The 17,221-nt window shown below is 31.8% G+C and overlaps 5 protein-coding genes across 5 annotated transcripts; 3 read left to right on the forward strand and 2 right to left on the reverse strand.

Annotated features, from left to right (window-relative positions):
• The first annotated feature begins 241 nt into the window (after positions 1-241).
• LOC17893275 lies at positions 242-1,515 on the forward strand. Its single transcript, XM_006299935.1, has 7 exons — positions 242-360; positions 463-541; positions 629-718; positions 815-913; positions 1,003-1,107; positions 1,239-1,313; positions 1,417-1,515. The coding sequence occupies exons 1-7, from the start codon at positions 242-244 to the stop codon at positions 1,513-1,515; spliced, it is 666 nt and encodes a 221-aa protein (XP_006299997.1).
• Positions 1,516-2,437: 922 nt separating this feature from the next.
• LOC17892205 (CASP-like protein 5B3) lies at positions 2,438-3,948 on the forward strand. Its single transcript, XM_006296570.2, has 3 exons — positions 2,438-2,837; positions 3,359-3,491; positions 3,577-3,948. The coding sequence occupies exons 1-3, from the start codon at positions 2,707-2,709 to the stop codon at positions 3,769-3,771; spliced, it is 459 nt and encodes a 152-aa protein (XP_006296632.1). The 5' UTR covers positions 2,438-2,706; the 3' UTR covers positions 3,772-3,948.
• A 316-nt stretch (positions 3,949-4,264) lies between these two features.
• LOC17890628 (transcription factor bHLH34) lies at positions 4,265-6,330 on the reverse strand. Its single transcript, XM_006298089.2, has 5 exons — positions 6,168-6,330; positions 5,535-5,945; positions 5,122-5,199; positions 4,862-5,024; positions 4,265-4,691 (listed from the first exon to the last, which is right to left on the reverse strand). Exons 1-5 carry the CDS (start codon positions 6,224-6,226, stop codon positions 4,437-4,439), a joined length of 966 nt encoding a protein of 321 aa, XP_006298151.1. The 5' UTR covers positions 6,227-6,330; the 3' UTR covers positions 4,265-4,436.
• Positions 6,331-9,551: 3,221 nt separating this feature from the next.
• On the forward strand, positions 9,552-9,977 carry LOC17892037 (ethylene-responsive transcription factor ERF095). Its single transcript, XM_006298709.2, has one exon. It carries the CDS (start codon positions 9,552-9,554, stop codon positions 9,975-9,977), a length of 426 nt encoding a protein of 141 aa, XP_006298771.1.
• A 1,681-nt stretch (positions 9,978-11,658) lies between these two features.
• Positions 11,659-12,294, reverse strand: LOC17891147 (ethylene-responsive transcription factor ERF098). The gene has a single exon (XM_006299194.2). It carries the CDS (start codon positions 12,246-12,248, stop codon positions 11,817-11,819), a length of 432 nt encoding a protein of 143 aa, XP_006299256.1. The 5' UTR covers positions 12,249-12,294; the 3' UTR covers positions 11,659-11,816.
• Positions 12,295-17,221: the final 4,927 nt, after the last annotated feature.

Genomic DNA, 17,221 nt, shown 5'->3' on the forward strand with positions numbered 1-17,221 from the left:
TAGAGAGATTAGTCATTTTTAATATGTGTTTAGTACTGTTCTTCTTCCGTCTTTTTTATATAATTATATAACCTATACTTTGTATATTCAATTATTCCATCATTTACCATCAAACTCGTCTCCTTGGTGATCTAAGGACTTCGTCATCTTCTATCTAAGCAAACTCTCTTCGTCAGTCTCATACACCTCAACCCCAATAGGGCCAAACATGGAGGAAATCCAAGAAAGTGTGGTTCAAAACATGGAGCAACCTCAAGAAAGGGTGGTTAAAATTGGAAAAAGGATCGAGAAAATGCCGTATATTATCCACGCCGGTCGACTCATCTTTGCATCTGCGTTCATCGTGTCTGCTTTGAGAGAGTAAGCACTAATCAACATTTTCGATCTAAGTGAAATATATTGTTGTTAGTCTCATCTAGCTAGTGATTTATACTTCTCATGTGTTTTGTTTTTTTACTTAAGGATTTATGGATTTGACCTTAATAATGGTGGAGTAGCTGCCGATGAGTTAAGACCAAAACTTGGTTTTCTTGAGAACCAGGTATATATATTTAGTTTCCCTAAGCATTAACGAAACACAACTTTTTTTATGTTTTATTCATTTGCGTTATGAGTAATTATATTGTAGGCAAAGTACATAGTTGCTCTTGGAATAGTGATGAAGGTACTTGGAGCGATCTGTTTCATCTTCAACGCCTACATAGGAGCTTTGATCTTGGTACACTAATTTACCTCACTATCGTATACTCTTATGTTTGATATATGAAATAACCAAAGAAATTACTTAAATATTGCATATGGTTTGATCTTATAGCTTGTATACCAAGCCATTTTGAGCCCTATAGTGTACGATTTCTACAGTCACGAATTTGATAGAGATCATTTCACCATGTTCTACAAGAAGTTCCAAGCTGTAAGCAACCCGATCCACATTTTAAAGTGAACTATTATTTGGTAATCTATGATTATATATATAAGACAGCTGATAATGTATATGTTTAGTTTGTGAACGAGACGATATCAGCTGATGGTGGAGCGTCCATGAGCCGATATAGCTCCATAGTTAACGAAGAATCGCGCCAGAAATTCATCGATCAACTTAACGAGGTAATCAAAAATGGATAATCTTCTTATAATTATAATCATAAATTAATTAGTGCAAATTAATCAAAATTGTTATGAAAATTATATAGTGTCATTTCTTTTACATAACCTTCTTGGTGGTTATGTTTCTGCAGATTGCAAGACTAGCCATCTTGAATCCTCTGTTCACACCAAGCGAGTTTAACACATTGTTCATGAGGTTTATTAAGGTAATAGAATTACTAAAACAAGAATGTTTAGTTAACATTAAGAAAGTAATAACTTAGGCAGGAAAATATAATCGGAAACTAAAAAATTTGTTGTTATTTTCAGGGTATTGGAATAGTAGCTGCATTGGCCTTCTTCATTGCGATGAAACATAGACATGAGGTGCTCATCGAGAAGACGTCCAAGAAGCAAAAAATTAACTGAGGCAAATTAGCTTCTTTACTTGTTGTGTCTCGATCAAACAAGTGATCTTTGTTTTTCTCAATAACTCTTAGTGTAATTTGAAGATTTGTGATGCTTTCCTTTTGGTTATGTTTAAAAAATCAAGTATTTGATTATGATGTTGTTGTATTTTCATTTCCCGTACAAGTTCAATAGCTTAATACATTATGTTTTATTTTATTACTCCATTGTTTTATTAGTTGTCGTTTAAGGTTTTTGCACATAAATTAATAAAATAATTAAAGTTTTTATTTTATCCTTTTTAATACATTTTTCATTTTTACTGATCAAAATACTTTTAAAAATAAAATAAAATTAGAATTTTACCAAATATTTGCATTGAAAATATACAACGACAACTATTTTAAAACAAAATTTTAACTCTATAACGACAACTAATTAAAAACAGAGAGAATAATAAAACTAAATTAAATAAATTATGCATAATAATGCTGTTTCCCTAGTTTCAATAATAAGAATTTGATGTTTTATACAAGAAATTTTATTTATATTTGTAATCAAAAGATTTTTCTTTATTTTTTCTGTGTAGGATTGCCGTAAAGTTGGACATATTCTGGCTGAGTAATAAACTAACAATAACTGAATAAACAAACAACATAAAAAGCCAAAAAAAGCCTGATCAAATCAAAAAAATATTGAATCAATCAAAACATTAAAAAATAATTTTCCAAATTGAAAAAAGTGAAATTCCAACAATGCTAAAGCCCAAAAGATTGAATTTAAAAATTCATAAAAATCAAAAAAATAATTTGTCCATCACTTTCACCATTAGCTATTTTACTATTTATATAAAAATTTCCACTTTGCAAATAAACAATAAAAATTGCGCATTTTTGTTCTTCTTCTTCATCGTCTTCTCTCCTCCTCTCTATGTGCCTTCTTTGAATCAACAAAAAGAAACATAAAAGTCTTCAAATTTTCAATATTTTTCTCCTCTGATTCCTCAATTTCATACCTTGAAAAAACCGAAAAATCTTTCCTTTTTTTGTTTCCTCGCCGGAAAAAAATCGTCTTGAGTTTCAAGAAAGCTTTTTTGTGTGGTTAAGTTCTGAACTTTTTAGTCTCGGAGAAGTAGTGGAGACTATATAATTCAAGATTTGGTTTTTGTGTTGATCTTGGAGATTCTTTTGGGGTGATCTTGTGGAAAGAGAAATGATAGATATCCCTGGAACACCAGGGACTTTGACTGGTCTTGTCTTGAGAATTTCTCAGTGTGTTTTTGCTGCTGGTTCGATTTCTTATATGGTTACTTCTGGTGGATTCTTCAGCTTCACTGCTTTCTGGTAAAGTCAGCTTTTTTTCTTCTTTACTTGTGTTCTGTTTGATCAGAGTTTAGTATATTTGAGTTCTTGGATAGTCTTAGATGAATCGTAGACAGATCCAATCCCGAGAAAGTTGTTTTAGAATCTGAACTCTTTTTATTACCTCTGGATTTTAGTGTTTAGGATTTTGAATCAGTTCTTGAGTGAGTTTGAGTATGATGTTTAGGTGTCTCGAAGATCTTGTTCTTGACAAGTGTGAGCTTTATTTGTGTATTGCTTCATGATTGTATAGATCCTTCAAGACAATTTAGCATTCTCTGCACATTTTACGAAACTAGACATGATGAATCGAAAGCTCTGCTTGTTTCTTTTGTTTTCTCAAGTTCAAGGATCTTGAAAACGTGTAAATCACATCAGATATGTGAATCTTTGATTCTGTGACAAGTTAGCATTCTCTAGTATGTATAGAGTTAAAACAATGTGGACTTCTCATGTATATGTTATTGCCTATATGCTCTTACACATGGAATATTTGGTTGCAGCTATCTAATTGCAGCAATGGGTCTGCAAGTGATATGGAGTTTTGGTCTAGCAATACTTGACACATTCGCCTTAGTGAGAAAGAAAACGCTTCTTAGTCCGGTTTTAGTCAGTCTCTTTGTAGTTGGAGATTGGGTTAGGTTCCTTCTCTTCCTTCTCTCTCTCTCATTCTCATTCTCTCTACTAAATGATCAAAACCTTGAATCATCTTCTTTTACAGGTAACATCAACATTGTCACTAGCAGGAGCCTCGTCGTCCGCGGGGATAACAGTTTTATACTTTGGAGACTTAGGAAGGTGCAGTTTCGAAGCACAGTGTTGGAGGTACCAACTCTCTGTAGCTTTAGCTTTCCTTTGTTGGATCACAATCGCCATTTCTTCACTTACAACTCTCTGGTTACTTGCTTCTGCGTAAGTAAAAAAACATCTGTACAATGTTTCCATACATATATATAGACAAGCCCTTTTGAGATTTTGTTAATAGAATACGATTTACACCATTTTTTTGAAAATTAACTCATTGTACAAAGATTTTTGGGATGATGTTATAATGTCTATGTTAAGTAACAAGATCTTTGAAATTTGTGAACAATGCTCTCATTTTTATTACATTTTTGTTTGTGGGACATTTCAATTATGGATACTTGTACTAAAATAGATAATATCTTACGTTTCGTTTTTGGGATCCAAATTATTTATGATTTACAATTCGGTTGGTGATGGTTTTTGCCTTGCTTCGAAGCTACAAGATGGGAAAGATCCAACGGCTGGGAATTAATTAGATTAAACATGAGTGGCTAAGATGCTTCTACTAAGGACCACTATCTTTTGCGTAATTTACAAAATAGTATTCTTACAATGATCTGTTTCCACCTTTACAATTGGATCAAGAGACATAAACCAAAAAATATTAGACAAGTTTCTCAAACAATTTTATTCAAAAATAGCACCTCAATATTTGACAAACGGGAAAAAAAATAATCATAAAACTCTCTAATGCCTCCCCCAATGGTTACTGCAAAACTAGTGATAAAGAATCATCTGAACTATGATCAATGATGAGTCAAAACAGAAAGAAGATTAAGCAACAGGAGGAAGATTTTTAACATCTTGAGATGAATCACGGCCAGCAGGATTGACGAATGGCCACATTGACATGTTTGGATAGTAACCGTAGCTCGGGAAAACCGCCATTTTATTGGGATGGAAAGCTGCTGGATGCTGGGAGGGCATGAAACCCGATGATGGAACCGTCATAGATTTCAGCTGTTGCTCCATCTTCTCCTTATCCGCCTTCAACACCAGCTTTTCCTCCCGTAGCTCGTTTTTCTCGGCCTATTATTTCCAGACAGGTAGAATCAGATAAGTTACCAAACATAATGATTATGAGCCAGAAAGATTCTTCAGAAGAAGCTACAGAGACTACTTAATCTTGCTTCATAAGCAGATGGTTTAGGTAGCTAAGATTTATGACCTTAGGCTTTATGACAAAGTGAGAGACCAACCTTTAGACTCTTGATCTCTTCCAAAAGCTTCTGGTTGGTTTCTTTTAGTTCATTAGCTTCACCTCTGAGCTGATTCACAACCCGGATTGCATCATCGAGTATAACTAATTTATCCGTCTTGGGAGTCCTGCCGGGCTCTAATACAGAGCTCAAGTCCATGAACCTGAAAAACACAGTATTCTTTCATATGAGACGACTGCAAAACAACTCAGTGCAACCAATAACAAAAACATACGGGTTAGGCAAAGCTCTGAACAGACCTGTCATTTAACTTTTCCCTTCTCAGCTTCTCGCGACAGGCTTTGGTTCCTGGCTTGCTACATGATCCAGTTCGTCTCCTGTTCATACATAATAATATTAAACAAAGAAAAGGATGCTAAACTGATCCATGTAGATAACCAAACAAGGAGATCACAGTATCACCAGAATCATGTATCACTCAATATCACAAACGTTTAGCCAAGAAAACAAGATTGCAATTAAAGTGAATCGAATCGAAGCTACAAAACTAAAAACAAAATCAAGTTCAAGATCCAAAACTAGTGGAGACAAAGAGAAATCATTAGCTGCAAATACTTCAACCTAAAGTAAACACACCACACAACATAAAACAAAACAGCTCTTGAAATCATCAGAACAAAGAAAAGTAAAGAGCATTCAGATAAAAGGCTACCTCTTTCGTGAGCATTCTTCCTCGACATGTTCTAGCTCTTCCTTAACAGCTCCAACAGATGAAGAAGAATTGATTTCCACTACACCACCACACACCACTTGTCCTGTTTCCTGCTGCTGCAAATGAGGCACTGCAGAACAATCGTTTTGTCCTCCAAAGCCACAGACTTTATGCGTCTCTTGCTGCAAAACTCCACTAAACGAAGCAGCCAAATCAAACTGTGATGATCCAATGCTGCTACTATAAACAACTACATCGTTCTCCCCTCTAAAGCTACAGACTTGCTGAGTAAAAGAATCGAATTGTTCGTGTTGCTGTGGCTGCAGATTCACACCAGAGGACCCAAAACCCTGAAAGATGTTGTTCTCCTCATTCGTCTGGATATATCCATAAGGATCTTCTACTCCATTGCTACAGATTCAAAGGTAACAATAACTCAGATTAACGAAACAAAACGACCCCTAAACAAAAACAAAAAAAAAACTTTTGATATTCCAAATCGTATGTAAAAATTCAAAATCTGAGGCTTCATTTATTGAAATTGGATTGAAATTAGGAAACCATGAGAAACCCAGAAATCTAAATCACAATTGAACAATAAAAATCAAACCTTTAAGAAAGAAAAAATCAAACCTTTGATCGAAACAAAACGCAGCGAGGAGATCATCGTCGTCGTGTATTGATGGATACATGAGAAGAACAGTGAATGCAGAATGAGAGAAGGGTTAACGCACAAACACACACAAAAAAGTGTATCTTCCCTATAAAATTTGAGAGATACTGTTCTTCTTGTGTTACAGAGATATATATGGTGTTGTGTATATAAATAATAGGGATTGAGAATATATCTTTTTGTTTTTAGAAAAATATTTGTTAAAAAGATTTGAGGGAATTTTGGAATTTTTAAACCAATAAATATTATTCTCGGAAGGAGAAAAAAAACATATCGAATTTAATTTAAAAAAAAACAGTAAAACACTTTGGTTTTATCATGAGAAGACAACAAAATTGGAATCAGTTTAATTTAATAAATAAATATAAAAAAAATTAAATATTATATTTTGGGGATTTTAGGAAGCCACGCATTAAGCCAATTGGTTGGGTCAAGAGAATCGTTCAGTGTTTGGACCGCTTTATTAAAAATAAAAGTTTTTTTGTATTGTATTGGTCCGATTTGTTTTTAACATTTTAATATTTTATGGAAGTGTTGCATGTACTAGTCTAGTAGTAGAGAGAGTTATCGTATGTTGTTAAAGGTTGCAACGTAAGAGTATCATCATCGACCATTTTGATCTTGATATTTACCAAAGATTAGTGTATCGCATTATCGTAATAGTGTGATGTGTTTGATAATTTATAGTAGTTACTGTAGAGTTTGTAATAAACTACGTTTCGTGGGCATATGTATGCATATGTATATATCATGCAATGCATATGTATATATCATGCAATGCATATGTCCCTAAATTTTGGGATAGGTAGGCTAAGATACATTAGTCAAATCATATATAAGATTATAGGAGCCACATAGTAGTTTGTAAGATTAGGGCAACTATATATGCCGAATTATAGAAAGAAACTTGTGATAAAAATTAGATTAATGATCACATCGACATGCTATCTGAAAAAAGTGTGTATATGTTGTGTCATATTAAGCGCCTTACGTTAGATTTTGTTGAATGCTAGGCTAGCCACACTTTGGAATATGTTCAGTTTGAAGTTTTGTGGAAGGGATTAACGCTGATTATCACTTTTAGAAAATTATAACTAAATTTTTTATGGCCTCCAATGTATATCGTAAGCACTCTATCTTCTTTTATGGGTTATATGATAGTGTATAGAATTTCTTAGATATTCACAAAACGTATATCATGTAAAAAAAAAATCTTTTACCCAAAAAAAAAAGTAAAACAAAGTTAATAATTTAAATATCTTTTAAAATAAATTGACATGTTCATGACTAATGATAGACACAAAGACATTATCCTTAAATCCTAAGACTTGGGGTTCTAACTTTCTAATTTTTTCGTATTTTTTTTGAAAGAGAAAATTCTAATATTTTCGTATATTGGTAAAAAAATTTGTAGTTTAGTTATATATTTTTAGTTTAAAACTCCATTATTATCGGTTTATGAATAAGTTTTTATAAGGATATTATCCATGGATATTATCCTTATAGTTTTATTGAAAAAAAAAAGAATAATTTTACTCGTCGATATATATATATATATTACCTATTAGGAGATCAATTCTATGAAAATCGTCTATATATATCCCTAACCTAATATATTCCCCAAAAAATTTAGACACGATCCAGAAATGAAAGAAGTGTACTACAGTATATAGTTTTGTCTATATTCTATATTCTAGATCGAGCAGTATCCACATACTCTCTCAATACAAGGCCAAACTAAATGTGACTTGTTTGGTCAAAAAAACTCGAAGGCTCAAAAGAGTTGGCACTTGACAGGGAAAAAAATCTAACTTTGAGAAAAGTAAAGAACAAAAAGAAAACACAAAGTGGGGAAAATGGCCAATCGAAGAAAAAGATAAGACAAGACATGAAGCAGTGTGATGATGATGATGATCATCATTACAGTGAAAGAATCAAAGAATCATTCATTCATGTTTTTTTTTTTGTTTTTGACACTTGGAAGTTTGGAATAACCAAACGTTCGTTGGCGTTTTCAAACGCCGCATCTTCGAGTTTTTCAAGTATCTTCTCTTCCCTATACTATTATAAACCGTACATGTTGATGTTACACATTTTTCTAAATCCAAGTTTCCAAATTCGATTCTTTTGATTTACTTTCTATTGGTAAAAAAAAAAAAATAAGAATAATGAAATGGAAATGAGAATTGTACTATTTTTAGAAACATACAACTCGTTGGGCCTAGTTTTGGGTCGTGTGGGTAACAATCTCAAACTAAGAGGGCTTAAGCCCTTAATTAGAAATTATTGTTTGTTTTTCTTTAGTTTCTTTATATTCGAACACCAACTTCGTAGATCCACCACACTCACCCACTCAACAAATTAGATTTGCTCGTAAACACACCAACTTCTAAATCAAAACACTAGTTGTAATTAACTTGTTCATGTAAATTCCAGAAATTTGGAGGGTGAAATTTTCAACATCGCGGGCGAGTTCTTCGAGCAAACCCTAACTGCAAAGGTGTATCGTTGAATGGTCATGGAACACATACCACCGTGCTTTCCAATCTTCAGCTTGTAACACGCCAATATACATACATAGTACTTATATAGGTATATCTATTATTAATCATAACTTCTTCATACATCTTAGAGCAACATTAACCATGGGCTTTTAACCTACTCTTAGCCTAAAATTTGTTAAGATTGGCCTCTTATTTAAGATCTACCATACTCTTACTTTTCAACTTCTCGGTCAATGACCACAATGATAATAGTATGCTTTTTAACAAAAACTACAAAGTGTAATCAAATTTTACCTGTCTTTATTAAAGGTGTACTAAGATTCACACAAATTTCTATGTCTTTGGTAATGTGGTCAGTCAAATTGAAACTTAAAAGACTAGAATCTACTACACGTGCGTTCAAAGTTGACACGTGAGTCAATTGAAAACAAAAACAAAAGTGAGAGGCTGAGAGCATCTTTGGTCAGTCGTCATAAAAATACTTTCTTTCAACTTTAGCCGTCTCCTTGACCATCCAGGTTCATTGGACTTCTTCACTCACGGTCCCTACCTTTTCCATTTTTTACATTTTAGCCCCTTAACTCTTCTTAAATTATAATGTCTACTAAGCAGCCACAATTGTTTTTGTCTCCCCCAAATAACTTCTCATACTATTTAAGATCACACGAATATAAAATGTAATTTGCAATTTACCCCCCCCCATGATTTTAAAGGAGGCTTTTCAATACACACGTGCTTTAAAATAACGTCCACTAGATTCACATTACTCCCACGTATAAAATAATTATCACTCCTATCTACTCATGTACATGCAAAACAAAAAAAAACATTAAAAACCTTATGGAACGTAGAGAGTCGTCTAACACGAATGAGGTGAAATACAGAGGAGTACGGACGCGTCCGTGGGGGAAATATGCGGCTGAGATACGCGACTCGGCTAGGCACGGTGCTCGTGTCTGGCTCGGAACGTTTCACACTGCGGAGGAAGCGGCTCGGGCCTACGATAGAGCCGCTTTCTCCATGAGAGGAGAAAGAGCCGTTCTCAATTTCCCTCACGAGTACCCGATGATGAGGAATGGTCCAAGCAGCGGCTACGGGAATGTGGTGGCGCCTTCGTCGACGGAATATGGAGGAGGAGGAGGAGGAGGCGGTGGTAACGGGAAGGAAGTGATTGAGTTTGAGTATTTGGACGATAGTTTATTGGAGGAGCTTTTAGATTATGGAGAGAACTATAACCAAGACACTTGGAATGATGCAAACCGTTAGATCGGTTAAGATCTCCTTAACCATATTGCTACTTAGCTTACTCACAAGTCACAACATATTATTTTTTGTGAAAGATTATATTATACAGCTTTGAATACGGATAATGACATTTACACCACTGGCATGTGCTACGATGTCCTAGTTGCATACTTCAAATATGTAGTGAGTATATCGAATTTTTTTTTTTTCATTTATCCATGTACAATATGGTTATATATATCAGATTTGTTGGGATTAAATGTTATAAATTGAATAGACACAGTCCATATGAACTGTGCATGAAATATTTATCGCTAATGAAGAAAAGCGTAGCATCATATATTATACTATGAAATTATGAAGGTTGTCTATTTTCATGCAGGGGCGGACCCACATAGAAGAAAGTGGGGACAGTTGCACCCACCAACCTATTAAAAACTAAAACTTTTACATTATATTGAAGTTATAAATGTCAAAATGGTTAAACTGCCCCCATATTATGTTTGAGGTCATGGGTTCAAGCCTCATAAATTTAAACAAGGTATTATCAATCTAACTAAAAATACTAATATTTAACTGAGGAACATGAATATTATAGGATTTTCTTTCTTACGTTTTCGTTCACAAATTCTATCTTTATAATGAACTTATTATATTATACCACTATTTTGTAATATGGTATTCAAATATTGTTCAAAACAATTGTTTTAGCAATGAGAGAGATATATAACAATATTTATAAAAGAAAAAACAGTACTCGGTAAAAATATAGAGAAAATTCTATATCAAGAATCATTTGAAATTTAACCCTTTTTTAACTCGAATTTCTTTCTTATGCTGGATTGGCAAGTGATGCATCAACTTATTCTCTTTACAATATATTTTAAAGTTTTCTACTTATTTTATTTGATTAATATAAGCTGCCTTTTTCAATAGTAAGTTATATAGTATCATGATATTTAGAGTTTTATACATATAGGGTTTTCAGAATAGTCTACTTATAAGGTTTATGAGTTTTAGTTATAGTCTTTCCAATCACTGTCAAAGATCTTAGTGAATCTAATAAGAAAACTTGATTTTATTTTGATTCTCATACTTAAACAACTAACTTTACAATATATTGTTCTCTCGTAGAAGGGATCATCACTAAGTCAGTTGACATAAGAACTGTGTTTCTCTCTTTATTCTTAAACAAGATTTAGTATTAATGTAGAATTCATGCTGATCATCGGATGCCTTTATTCAGAGTAACTAAGAAGTTTACATAGAGATCTAGCTACGACAATTTCATATCGACGATGATGTTTCTAGCTTTTGAGTATTTGACAACGTCGATTTCATCATATTCAAATTGAATATGGTAATGGTAAACAGATGTTGCATTGTTGTATATTATTTTATCTCTTTTAGCACACTGATATCATTTCATCGTCCATAGATCCGTTAAGAAGGTTATAATGAATATAAAATCTATGAGAATGAAATATGTTTGTGTTTAAGGGAGGGATATATATATCAGATATGACATGTTCCGTATAAGAGGTCTGTATCTACATTTTTTTAGCGAAAGAGACTACAATAACGAATATCATCTCATCAAACAATAATGAATAGAATCCATATTATACCATATATATATAGGAAAACAATTAATGAAAGCTTGTGTACGTATTAAAACCATCTAACATTCATATTAATTTCATGGAAACTCAAGGTACGCCTTAATTATCTTACAACTTATGGTCGTGGCACGTTACAAAAGTTCCAAATCAAGTACTATAAACGCGACCTACATGCATATAATGCACGTACGTACGTACGTAATAACCACAATACATAGTGCCACATAAAATACCACGACTAGTTTCGTCTCTTCTTTTCTTCTGTATCAAGAAGATCTTCAAGAACCCTATCATCCAAATACTCAAACTCGAAAACTTCTCTCTGGCTTTGTCGACTCACATTCGTAGAAGTTGAACCCGATGACGACGAAGATGAAGAAGAAGAAGCGTAAGGAGGGCGAAGCGAGTAGTCGTCCATACGTGAATAATACTCATTAGGGAAGTTGAGTATAGCTAGATGACCTCTAAGGTTAAAGGCTGCACGATCATAAGCCCTAGCCGCCTCTTCAGCCGTCTCGAACGTACCAAGCCAAAGACGAGCACCGTTCCTCGACGGGTCTCGAATCTCAGCTGCAAACTTGCCCCAAGGCCTCCTTCGTACTCCCCGGAAACGAGCTTGTTTATCATCTTGTGGTTGGCTGTTGTTGCTCCTCCTGTTTGAGCTCTCCATTTAAGTTTTGGTTGGTTCAAGATTGGTTTGCTTTGTAAGAGCTTGGTCAGCAATGTTGTGTTTAATACGAGATCTATGGATTATGAATTATATAATGCGTCTATTTATACAAAAGGCTTGGTTCTCGCCGAGTCAGAGTCGACGTTCGTTTTCATGTGACTTGACGATTCTTACGTTGACTGTTATTTCCATATATACCCTTTATATTATTTATTTAATATTTAGTTTGCTATTATTTTAAAATTTTAATGCATTAATTATTTATTTGTTGTCATCTAGGAAGGTTCCAGCAGCTTACTGCACAAACCAAATTTGATTGTTTACACATTTCAATTTTTTCATAGTTATGTAACTTAATTGACTCTAGAGTGAACTAAATTGTAACTAATGCAGAAACAGTCGTTATCGATGGTTTAGGATTCTAAAAAATCTTCACAATGGCGATGAAATAAAATCTTAAAAACATTGTTGTTATTAGGTTCGGAGATAGTATTGAGTTCTCAAAGTCCATAGAATAGACAAAAGTATCATTTATGCCCAATCCCGTAAGTCCTACGCATTCAGTGACGACAGGGTAACATGTCTCCTTTACATAAAAATTGACACTTCATGAAAACAAAAATGATCTTCAATATATTAGAAAAAAAAAAGGAAATATTATTCTAACTTCTTCTTGAACATTCGATTAATTTCATAAAATAGTGTCTTTTTAACATTTATTTTGTTTCATAAAAATATTGTTTGGAGTTATTTAGTTAGAGAGAAATTATTATTTAGTGTATTAATAAATGATATCATTTAAATTTTGTGTACTTTTCTTAATTTGTATGAACATGTTACAATGACATTATTTGTGAAAAAAGATGGAGTAAAACAAGAACTATAAATGTATTTGACATTTTATTTATATTAATGTTAATTTTCATATTTTATATATATATATATATATCTTGTGTTAAAGTCATTTATTCTATATATATTTTCAACTAATGGTCACTTCCTCTTTATGTAGTATCTTATGGTCACCTCATCCAATATCTCTTATAACTAATTATGTTCGATTAATTCTTTTTAGGAACATACAAAACAATAAAAATGGAATGGTTACTCAGCACTCTACAAATGGAGTAAAACACAAGATTACTTAAAAAAATACTGATTATAAATTGTAGCTTTATATTTTGTAAATGTCAGATCAATGTTTGTATGTCTGATTATGTTTGCATTTGCTTTTACCCAATATATATGAGATGTCTCTTTTGCCTTAATCTTTTGTCCTCAATCAGGGATGGGATTCTGATTTCCCAAAACTAGAATATTATATTTTGTTCGAACTTTACATTTGATGTTACATGAGTTCTGATTCCTAAAGCTATCTTTGAACATTTTAGTATTTTTTTCTCTTCATAGTACAATATCTACTTCTTTAACAACTTTGTTTTTTAAATAGTACTATATATATATATATAATCTACAACAGTGTTATATTTGATTAGTGTCAAATGTCAATTTGAAGTTTTGGTAACTCACTTAGTAATTGAAAAATTGCTCCATTGTTATTTTCTACCCATCGTTTCTCTAGTCATGACTTTGGCCTGTGACTCTGTGAGTCTACAAACGTAAATCATTATTCTAGAGGACTTGTAGGATTCTAGTATTAAAGTATTAATACTCTATATGAATTAATGACTATTTAGCTTAATCCAAGGGTTTAGGTAATAAGGTAATAGATTTGAGGATTTGGTCTTTGGTGTTTAGCTAAACAGTCAACTACTCTATTATGATAATTCTTTTTTAACAATTTTTAGTCAAATCAAATGTATGTTTAGCAAAACATCTTTTCTAATGTATGACTCAGATTTTGCAATTTGGTTGATGACTCAGAATGTCAAAAAAGTTCCTTTTATAGATTACCCTTAAATTATAAAATTATAAACTTAATCTTGGTCAAACGATACCACTTTTATATAAGTTCCCCTTTAGATTCAGTTCCTTTGACAAGCAAAGAAACTGAATTAAATGATATATTTACAGGCAGACCTTTTGATTTACTGACCAATAATATTAAGAAACAAATCAACCTTTTAATTCGTAGAAATGTCTTCGGCCATTCATTCTACATCCAAGTTCCCAAGTTGTAACTTGTAATATTATATATAGACTACATTTTTTTTTTTTTTTGCGTTGGACATTATTGGTAAAAGAAAAGCATCCCATGCATTATATATTCTCATTAAATTGTTGAATCGTAAAAAGAGTCTTATTATAGTTATTCAAAAAAGAACAATTGTAGTATCATATCATAGACTATATATTTTTTTACGTTGGACAGAATTGTTTATATTATATTGGTGTTATGTGTTTGAAATATTACTTTTGTATATAGTGCATAATAAATAGGTGGACAATACTTAACAAACCATGTAATAAAAATGAAGAAATAGTGATGATATAACTTGTTTTTCAAACATACCCGTCGTAACATCAAAACATCGACCATTATATAATATTCTCTTTGTCACACGAACGTATATCTTAATGGTCATCTTCCACCATTCGTTATCGTTATATATATATGCAACCGACCATATATTTTCGAGTCTCACTATAATACATTTCTTTGGTGAAGTTTTTATATTCACGCATTAAGGTCGACTTTGGAATATTGTAACTAAAAAGAATCTATATATATAAAGTTAACTTTTTCTCACTTCTCCTTAAGCCACATCATCATCCACCTCATTTTATTATTTAATTTTTAAAATTAATTATACCATTTTATCATTTAATTTTAATATTTAAACCTATGTAAATAAGTTTTTCAAAAATGAATATGAAAAGTCTTTTTTATATTATACATTATAAAACTAAAAAGGATAATTGATTGAAAGTTAAAAAACTTACTAATTATCGATTATACTAACAAATACATAAATAACAGATTATAGTTTTTAGTGAATGTTTAAAATATATATATGATTATATTTACACAATGTAAACCTAAATATAATAGGATTTAACGGGAATAGATCAAAAGTAAGAAATTTTGAGAATATAAATCTATCTAATTTATGTCTCAAAAAATTTTCTAACATAAATGAGATAGGTCGGACCGAAACATGAATTCTCATTTTTTATAAACATATAAAAAGGTAAAAATAAAAATAATATTTCTTTAAAAGTTTCCAATATGAATTTAACTATTTTTTTCCAATACAACACATATGTTAAACTAGTAACAAAATAAAAAATTAACTATATTTCATAAAATTGGAAATTAAAATAAAAAATTATTAAATGAAATAAACTAAATATAAAGTAAATTATACTAATATGTTAAATTTAAAAATTGTTCCATATGAAAAAACAAAAAAAAATATATAAAACATAAAAATCAGAAAAACATATAATAGTATATAAATGATCATTACGAGATATAAAGTACGACAAATCCAAAAAAGGAAAACGTAAAACAAAAAATAATAAATTATGACAATATATAAAGAGATAATGTAAACAATTAAAAATATAACAATCCGCTCGAAACCCACAAATCATGTTCAAATTTCATGCCAACATATAAAATGGCTCAAAATATTAACATCTACATTTGATAAAAACCCTAATAGCACATGATTCTCAACCGTACTTCCATTTACTCCCACACTTCGACTTATACTATACACACTTAATTTCTCAACAACTAATGAAGCTAAAACTCAATAGTTATCTATACAAACACAATTTAAGTTTTTAAAAAGTAAAGTATGGTATAGTGAAAAAATAAGTAGAAAATAAAATACGAACTAATTACTCATAAACAACATAATAAACTCCCGCGCGTAGCGCGGACAACCGACTAGTGATATATAAAGTGGATGAAAAGCATCAATCAAGAAAGAAAATAAAATTTCCATGACCCTGAAAAAGGCAACTGACGCCGTTTGGACTGATGGTAGTTGGGTCTGGGAGGGGTGTGTAGGCATGACATTATCAGTCCAATAATGGTTCGTTAACTTCATTTATCGAATGTTAATATTAGCATGCAGATCAAGAATGGTTCGTTAAATTATTGGGCCTGACATGAGTTTGGGAGGGGTGTGGGCCATGTTGTTTGGTTGAATCGGCAAACTATTCGGCCTGTCATGGGTCAGGGCCCATTCAGTTTAACAATTTCAACTTATCAATTTTGTAACACTAGAATTTTGTAATAGGACTCAACTTGTAACTCTATAATAGACTCAAAATTATACTCTCTTAATATGTACATACATTATTTATATTTAGAGCATGCATTATGAAGAACGAGGCTTCGAAATAAAGTATAAAAGCATCAACTGAGTTGAAGAGAAATCAATGGAATGAGAAGAAAAGATAATAAGACGCATCAAATCATTGCATCAACGTTGCTTAGTTGATTTATTATGTTCTGAAGACGCAAAGGCAACATATAAATACAGGTGTTGCGTCGACAATACTTAATTGATGCACACAATTTTGTATACCTATAAATTCATCAAAGTGTTGTATCAACAACATTTGTTTCCCTAGTGTGGGATGTTTTTTTCCTAAAACCAAAATTTCAAAACCGCATCTGATCTAGTTTGTCTTAGATCGATCGATTCGTATTCTAAACCTATTTTCTACTGATGACATGCTTTGTTTTAATTGATGTTTTAGCTTCCAAGCTTTTTTTTTCCTAAACACTCTATGAATCTTTATTTTTTCAGCTTTTTTTTTCATTTGAAACCACCATACATAAACTCCTCTTAGAATTGATTAGCTACAAATCATTTTTTTCTCTAACTAAATCAAAACTGTATGCTATTATTAAAATATATATCTCTTTTTATTTTATGTAAAAAGAATAATATCATTTGGTATATAGGTTATTTGTTTATGAATTTTTGGTATTGGGCTCATTAGTCATTACTCTAGTTTTAATCTCCCTAGCTAACTTAACATACAGTATT

Source organism: Capsella rubella, unplaced genomic scaffold (assembly GCF_000375325.1).
Source record: "Capsella rubella cultivar Monte Gargano unplaced genomic scaffold, Caprub1_0 scaffold_3, whole genome shotgun sequence".
Classification (NCBI taxonomy): Eukaryota; Viridiplantae; Streptophyta; class Magnoliopsida; order Brassicales; family Brassicaceae; genus Capsella; species Capsella rubella.